This window comes from Alexandromys fortis, unplaced genomic scaffold, assembly GCF_014885135.2.
Source record: "Alexandromys fortis isolate MF-2015 unplaced genomic scaffold, M_Fortis_MF-2015_v1.1 scaffold_29, whole genome shotgun sequence".
Classification (NCBI taxonomy): domain Eukaryota; kingdom Metazoa; phylum Chordata; class Mammalia; order Rodentia; family Cricetidae; genus Alexandromys; species Alexandromys fortis.
In genome coordinates, this window is record NW_026067891.1 from 5758536 (window position 1) to 5767489 (window position 8954).

At 44.5% G+C, this 8954-nt stretch overlaps 1 protein-coding gene across 1 annotated transcript in view; it reads left to right on the forward strand.

Annotated features, from left to right (window-relative positions):
• Positions 1 to 2417, forward strand: part of Cluap1 (clusterin associated protein 1) — a 32880-nt gene extending 30463 nt beyond the window's left edge. Inside the window, exon 12 of the mRNA XM_050125024.1 lies at positions 2023 to 2417. Coding sequence (XP_049980981.1) covers positions 2023 to 2172 — 150 coding nt within the window. The 3' untranslated portion in view covers positions 2173 to 2417. The remainder of the gene's footprint in view (positions 1 to 2022) is intronic.
• Positions 2418 to 8954: the final 6537 nt, after the last annotated feature.

The following is an 8954-nucleotide window of genomic DNA, read 5'->3' on the forward strand; positions in this document are numbered from 1 at the left end:
AGAGGCAAGGAAATCGCTCAACAATAACTTTCTTTTTAACAGAGGAGGCTCATGATAAGGTCCTACAGGAATCAGTGCTTCATGGAAAGTGGTGTCTGCTCTGTTTCATTTGCTTGCATGTTCTTCAGAATGAATGTGTCTGCAGTGGCTTGTGTCTTCTGCTAATTCCGTGGAGACTGTTCACACAGCTCCTCTGTCATGGGCTTGACTTCATGTGTCTGTTCAACATGAATAGCTGGGTTCTGTCAGTGTCAGGTCCTGGGTGCAGCAGGGAGAACACCAGTCCTTGCCTTTGGGATCGTGTGTTCTAGTAGCAGTCCAGCAGACATTCCACAGTCGTGGGCATTAGGGAGTAGATAAAGTAGTCTCGGGAGGCAAATGACAGGGACAAGGGATCTTTTCACACGTCCAGGCAAGGCCTCTATTGAGAAATTGAAGCAGACCTGTATGAGTGAAAGGATGAGCCATGTTGAGGTGGGCAGAGCCCCTGGGCCTAGGGGTGGACACCTACAGTGAGGTGGTGGCAGGATGGAGGGCACTGGGCAAGAGGTGAGAGACAGCGGGGGCGATACAGAGCCATGCAGGATGCCATGAGGACCTGGGAGACAGGCCATGTTGGGGAGTTGTCAGCCCAGGGAGGAAGAAACTGAGGTGCCAAGTGTAACTGCCTATGTTGGAGGGGAGGGTGTTCTAGCCAAGGCCACAATGGTGTTAGTACTGAGAAGCAGTCAGAGTCTGGGTGTTTCTGAGACTGGACCCATCTTGTTTTGTTAGTTGATTGCACCAGGGTAATGAAGAGAAATGCAGAATGCTTCAGTGGTGGAACTAACTGAAAGCCTGGGGTTTTAACTTCCTGAGACAGAGGTGACTTGAAGCTGCTTAGAGGGCAGATTAGGAAAAGTTTGGAATTTAAGAAACAGGGTTGGGCCAGAAGTGGAACTTGGGAGCCAACCATATTTAGATGGAAGTCATGATAAAGATGTGATTGCTCGGTTTGGGGAGCAGGAAGAGAAAAGAGGAGGCCTGCAGTCCTGAGCTACCTCTGTCTTCAGAGGCCAGAGAATTAAAGAGGATCGGGCAAAGGAGTTGGAACGCACTCTGCAGAGAGCTAAGGACAGAGGGCAGAGTGGCATAGAAAATGGGGAAGTGGACTTCAGGAAAGAAGGGTGGGTTGGTGACAGAGGTTCCCACCTCTGGAACCCACCGGATTGGCATCCTTTCCGTCTTGATAAGGTTTGGGCTTATGGGATAAAGCCTGTTGTGCTTATGTAACGCTTGGGGACACTTGAGTATAGCAATTTGTTCAAGGAGTTCATTCTTTATTTTTTTCATGTGAAACAGGTCTTTCTATGTAGCTTAGACTGGCCTCAAATTCATAGTCATCCTCCTGCCTTAGCCTCTGGAGTGCTGGCATCGTAGGCTTGTACCACCATAGGCCTGGCTTTCCCAGGGGTTTCTTCTGGAAGAGAAGCAGAATGGAATGAAGGACAGCTAGAGAAGGTGGTAGCTCTTCAAAGAAGATAATTCTAACGTGTATGTACTACTTGGAATAGTCTAGACTGGGTGGCCAGCCATCTTGGTATATATGGAGTGGAGGAGTTGGTGCTCCCTGGATCCGGAGCGTGAAGGAGCTAGGGCATCCTCACCTTGCCTTCTTACCACATGTGCGCTGCTTCCCATCTCCTCCTGGAGTCGGCCTCCCTTTCCTGCCCTTCTTGCTGTCTACTGTCTGCTGGGTCTCTACACTGCAGGAGCCATTCAGCCCTTAGGTTCCTCAGCCTGTGCTGAGTATTCCCAAGACATCCATGGGAAGCCACCTCCTGCTGGACAGCCCTGGTAAAGGCTGGTGTTTGAGTTACGGGTTCTATCCCGTCTAGTGGAGCTGTCCAGCTGGCAGTGTGCTGTGTTCCCACAACCTTCCCCGGTTACTGCACTGTCCCTGAGAGAGCAAAGTGGGGTCTCTAAGGACATGACACAGTGGGGAGCCAGCACCACAGCTGCATTTGCCCGCTTTTGCTCCAGGAGGACTCGGAGGACAGTGAGATTGACATGGACGATGACGAAGAGGACGACGACGATCTGGAAGACGAAAGCATTGCTCTCTCGCCAGCTAAGCCCAGGCGACGGGTCCGCAAGCCTGAGCCCCTGGACGAGAGCGACAATGACTTCTGACCTTCTTGCCAGGGGACCCAGGCAGACTCAGAGCCTCAGAGCTGTAGGTAAACAGGGAATCAGCAGACTGGAAAGGTAACATGTATCTGGTTCACTACACCATCTGGGCTTAACCATTATCAAAACCAAGCCCAATAAAGATACTCTTTTGTCTTATTTCCTAACACTTGGGCAATGCATGTGTTCTGAGTAATTAAAATCTACAAGAAAAGCTTTGAGGAGAAATATAAACTGTCACCATGTAAGTCTTGGCTGTTGTTATTATTAAATTAATTTTTCTTGACGTTCAGGTTACAGAAAGGCTCTAGATTATGAATGTTTCGTTTTCTCTCAGAGGGCTGGTATTCTTCTGGGAGGCAGATTCACTTCAAATGACATGTCGCCTTTACAGTCCCCAGCCTAGCTGGGCAGCTCAGCAAATGCAGCTTCAACTCCTACTGCTGCCAACTCCTACTAGCAGGCACCCACCACGTGAGTGTGTGTGTGTGTGTGTGTGTGTGTGTGTGTGTGTGTGTATACATGAGTGTTACGTATGCACATGTTCATGTGTGAGCAGGTATACATGTTTATGCTGATATGCATGCATGTATGTGTGAAGGCCAGAAGACAACCTCTGGTTGTTCCTCAGGAACTGTCCACCTTTTGGGGGAGTAGAAATGGGTCTGTTTGGGACCTGGGAGGTCACCAGTTAGCCTAGACTGACTAGACAGTCTGCTCTATGTATCTGTCTCGTCTCCACCTTCCCAGAGCCAGGAATTTGAGGACAGACACATCCACAATGCCTGGAATTTTTGTGGGGGTTTTAGAGACTGCACTCAGACCCTCATGCTTGCATGGCAAGCGTTATATAAACTATGAGGATATGAACTCTATTCTCAGCCCAGTTGGCATTTCTTATTTTGTTTCATTTGTTTCATAAGGACTTACTATGAAGCCCTGGCTGGCCTAGAGCTGCTATATAGACCAGTCTGGCCTTGAACTTACAGAGGTCCGTCTGCCTCTGCCTTAGAGTTCTGGGATTAAAGGTGTGTGCCACTCCTGGTGTGCGATGCCACGTGCATGTGTGGAAGGTGGAGGACAACTTCTCGCCAGTTCCCATTCTTCATCTTTCTTGTTCACTGTTGCATAGTGCAGGCCAGCTGGCCCACAAACTTTTAAGGGGCCAGTCCCCACCTCTCATTACAGACACACTTTACTACATTCAGTTTTATATAGGATTTGTAGTTTTATGAGATTCAGATTATGTAGTTTTGTGAGGATTCAGACTCAGGTCCTTGTACTTGGACAGCAAATGCCTTCCCAGCTAGTGCCTCATCCACTAGCTCTTTCTTTCTTCCTTCCTTTCTCTCTTTCTTTCTTTCTTTCTTTCTTTCTTTCTTTCTTTCTTACTTATTTTTTTTGTTAGTTTTTTGTTTTGTTTTGTTTTTTGAGACAGGGTTTTTGTGTGTAACAGCCCTAGCTGTCCTGGAACGAGCTCTTGTAGACCAGGCTGGCCTTGAACTCACAGAGATCCGCGCCTCTGCCTCCCAAGTGCTGGAATTAAAAGCATGGTCCACCATGACCTGGCTAGCTGCTGTTTCTTAAAGGAGCTTTGTCTGAAGGCTAACAAGATGCTAGTCTGTGGCATAGAGATGCCAGTAGTTGTCCTGCACGTGACCGTCTTCCTGAAGGAGCCACAGAAAGGGAAGGCACCAGTACTGATTTGTGTTTCTTATGTGAAAAATAAACCCGAACTAATTTGGTAAAATGGTACTCAAAATATTCCCATGTGAAAAGAAAGTAAGAGATAAGTAAAATTAACTTTACTCTTCAAACACTGGCTGGGGAGATGGCTCAGTGGGTGTGGTCACTTTCTACGCCAGCACGAGGACCTAAGTTTGGGTCTGCAGAATCTACGTAAAAAAACTGGGTGTGGCCAGGCCTGCTAATGCCTATCTTTAAAAAGGCAGGCTGATCTCTGGGAGTTCAATGCCAGCCTGGTCTACACAGGAAGTTCCAGGTCAGCCAGGGCTACTCAGTGAGACCCTGACTCAAAAACAAAACAATAACAGTAAAAATCTGAGTGTGACTACACACACCTGTAACCCCAGCATGGTGTGATTGGAGCTTGTTGGCCAGCCTGCTCCAGTCTGAGGAGACGCTGGGAGGATGATGAGGCTTTGGAGACAGTTGTATTGAAAAGTTCCTTGAAATGAGGCATCCCAGTTGGGCATTTGTTTAAGAAGATACAGCAAATCAGGAGGTGGGAGTAGCAAGTGGTGGAGGCTCTTTGGAAATCTATGATACCCAGCGTCTGCATAGTGATGTCTAATAATGGCTATAAATACACAAATTTTCTTTCCAGAGAAACCTTTGGGCAGAATGTGTTCATTTCTCTCTACATTCTTCTCAAATTCTAGTAAATCAGGGGGAGGAAGGGAGCAGAGACGGAAGAATGAAGAAAAGGGGAAAGGAGAAGTGGGGAGGAAGAAGAAACTTCCTTAGGGGGTAAATCCACAGACTACCCAGAACCAGAGCAGAGAGCTGTCAGAGTGGATGGCAACTTCAGTGCTGTGGGAAAAAGATGGAAATAGTAAAGCTGGAGGAGCTACCTGAGTGTCTTCCCCAACAGATAGAAAAACTGAGGTAAGAGTAGCAAGGTGTGGCCTATTCTCTGAGCTCCGTGGAACCCTGAAACACAGCCTGCTCTGATACTGAGGGAACCTAAGAGGTGAGTCAGTGGCTAGAGGGCCGGACCACCAGACACCCCACTCTCTGGGACCTCCCCAGTAGAACAAAACCCAGGGGTCCCTCCCCAACTCCCTCAGCCATTTTAGCCAACCAGCGAGTTTTCCTGGGGCTGGGCTAGCCCCTAACCCAACCCACCCCTAAACCTGCCTATTTGCCTGTGAGCTCTGTGGAACCCTGAAACACGGCCTATTCCAATACTGAGGGGACCTAAGAGCCTGCAAGCTTGTGGAACCCTGAAACACAGCTTGTTTCCATACTGAGGGGACCTAAGAAACAGCCACAGCAAGGATTGGACCAAGACACCAAGATACTGCTGGCCTCATTTGAAGGAAGAGATGGGTAGGCGTCAATGCAAGAAATCCTCCAACATCCTAAAAAACAACATGGTAACACCAGAATCCAACGGACACACAACAGGAAGACTTGATCATTCTAACTCAGAAGTAGAAGAAAATGACTTTAAACTTTATAAAAATGATGGAGACCTTTAAAGAGGAAATGAAAAACTCCCTTAAAGAAATGGAAGAGAAGACAAACAAAAAATTGGAAGAAATTAATGAATCCCTCAAAGAAAACCAAGAAAAAATAATCAAACAGGTGAAGGAAACAGTTCAAGACTTGAAGACTGAAACAGAGGGAATAAAGAAAACACAAACCAAAGGAATTCTGGATATGGAAAATCTGCATAAACCAACAGGAACTACAGAGACAAGTATAACCAACAGAATATAAGAGATAGAAGAAAGAATCTCAGGTGCTGAAAATACTATAGAAGAAATAGGCTCATTGGTCAAAGAAAACATTAAATCCAACAAATTCTTAACACAAAACATTCAGGAAATCTGGGACACCATGGAAAGATCAAACTTAAGAATAATAGGGGTAGAAGAAAGAGAAGAAATACAGGTCAAAGGCCCAGAAAATATATTCAACAAAATTATAGAAGAAAATTTTCTCAACCTAAAGAAGGATATCCCTATGAAGGTACAAGAAGCTTACAGAACACCAAATAGACTGGATCAAAAAAAAATCCCCTCACCATATAATAATCAAAACACAAAACATACAGAACAAAGAATATTAAGAGCTGCAAAGGAAAAAGGTCAAGTAACATAAAGGTAAACCTATCAGAATTACACCTGACTTCTCAATGGAAACCATGAAAGCCAAAAGGTCCTGGGCAGATGTGCTGCAGACACTAAGGGACCATGGATGCAAGCCCAGACTACTATACCCTGCAAAGGTTTCATTCACCATCGATGAAGAAAACAAGATATTCCATAACAAAAACAGATTTAAACAATACATATCCACAAACCCAGCCTTACAGAAAGTACTAGAAGAAAAACCTCAACCCAAGGAAGCTAACTACACCCACAATAGCACAGACATCTGATAACCCCCCACCAGCATAACCCAAAGAAAGGAAACACACAAACACTATTACTGAAAAATAACCAGAGTTAACAACCAGTGGTCATTAATATCGCTTAATATCAATGACTCAATTCACTTATGAAAAGACACAGGTTAAGAGAATGGATACGAAAACAGGATCCAGGCTTCTGCTCTTTACAAAAAACACACCTCAACCACAAAGACAGACACTACCTCAGAGTAAAGGGTTGGGAAAATGTTTTCCAATCAAATGGACCTAAGAAACAAGCAGGTGTGGCTATCCTAATATCTAACAAAATTGATTTCAAACTAAAATCAATCAGAAGAGATGGAGAAGGACACTTTATACTCATAACAGGAACAATTCATCAAAATGCAGTCTCAATCCTGAATATCTATGCCCCAAATACAAGAGCACCCACATATGTAAAAGAAACATTACTAAAACTCATATTGCACATCAAACCCCACACACTAATAGAAGGAGATTTCAACACTCCTTTCTTGCCAATGGACAGGTCAATCAGACAGAAACTTAATAGAGAAATTAGAGAACTAACAGATGTAATGAATCAAATGGACTTAACAGATATCTGTATAACATTCCACCCAAACACAAAAGAATATACCTTCTTTTCAGCACCTCATGGAACCTTCTCTAAAATTAATCACTTACTTGGTAACAAAGCAAACATCCACAGATACAAAAAAATGGAGTAACCCCCTGTGTCTTATTGGATCACCATGGAGTAAAGTTAGAATTTAACAACAATACTACTCCCAGAAAGCCTAAAACTCATGAAAACTGAACAGTCAACTACTGAACCATCCCTGGGTCAAGGAAGAAATAAAGAAATTAAAGTCTTCCTTGAATTCAACAAAAATAAAGGCACAATATATCCAAACCCATGGGACACTATGAAAGCAGTGCTAAGTTCATAGCACTAAGTGCCCACATAAAGAAAACAGAGAAAGCTCACATTAGTGACTTAACAACACGCCTGAAAGCTCTAGAAAAAAAAAAGAAGTAGACTCATCCAGGAGGAGTATAAGACAGGAAATAATCAAATCGAGGGCTGAAATCAGCAAAATAGAAACACAGAAAACAATACAAAGAATCGATGAAACACAGAGCTGGTTCTTTGAGAAAATCAACAATATTGACAAACCCTTATCCAAACTAATCAAAAGGTGGAGAGAGAACATCCAAGTTAACAAACTCAGAAATGAAAAGGACATAACAACAGACACTGAGGAAATTCAGAGAATCATTAGGTCTTACTACAAAAATTGGAAAATGTAAAAGAAATGGACACTTTTTTTAGATAGATCCCATATACCAAAGTTAGATCAAGACCAGGTGAGCAATTTAAATAAACCTATAAGCCACAAGGAAATAGAAGCTTTCGTCAAAAACCTCCCAACCATAGAAGAATGGATAAAGAAGGTGTGGCACATATACACTTTAGAGTTTTACTCAGCAGTAAAAAACAATGGCATCTTGAATTTTGCATGCAAACGGATAGAAATAGAAAACACTTTACTGAGTGAGATAACCCAGACCCAAAAAGATGAATATGGTATGTACTCACTCATAAGTGGATTCTAGCCATAAATAAAGGACATTGAGCCTATAATTCATGATCGTAGAGAAGCTAAATAAGAAGGTGAACCCAAAGAAAAACATATAGTTATCCCCTTGGATATTGAAAGTAGACAAGATTGCCAGGAAAAAGTTGGGAGCACAGGGGTGGGGGTGTGGTGGGGGTAAGGGAAGATGGGGAGAGAGAAGGGAGAAGGGGAAGATGGTTGGGATGGAAGAAGGGTGGATATGGGAGCAGGGAAGTAGATATCTTAATTAAGGGAACCATTTTAGGTTGGCAAAAGACTTGACTCTAAAGGGGTTCCCAGGTGCCCAAGGAGATGTCCCCAGCTTGGTTTTTGGGCAGCAGAGGAAAGGGTGTCTTAACTAGCCTTATCCTATAGCCACACTGATGAATATCGGTTTTTTTGTTTGTTTTTTGTTTTTTCGAGACAGGGTTTCTCTGTGGTTTTGGAGCCTGACCTGGAACTAGCTCTTGTAGACCAGGCTGGTCTCAAACTCACAGAGATCCGCCTGCCTCTGCCTCCCAAGTGACTGATGAATATCTTGCATATCATCATAAAACCTTCATCCAGCGATGGATGGAGATAGAGACAGAGACTCACACTGGAGCACTGGACTGAGCTCCCAAGGTCCAAAATGAGGAGCAGAAGGAGGGAGAAGATGAGCAAGGAAGTCAGGACCGGGAGGGGTTGGTCCACCCACTGAGACGGTGGGACTGATCTAATGGGAGCTCACCAAGGCCAGCTGGACTGGGACTGATAGAGCATGGGATCAAACTGGACTCTCTGAATGTGGCTGACAATGAGGGCTGACTGAGAAGCCAAGGACAATGGCACTGGGTTTTGATTATACTGCATGGATTGGCTTTGTGGGAGCCTAGTCGGTTTGGATGCTCACCTTTTTAGACCTGGATGGAGGGGGAGGACCTTAGACTTCCCACAGGGCATGGAACCCTGGCTGATCGAGGATTGGAGAGGGAGGGGAGGGGGAGCGGGAGGGAAATGGAAGGAGGGAGAAGTGGAAATTTATTTATTTATTTATTTATTTA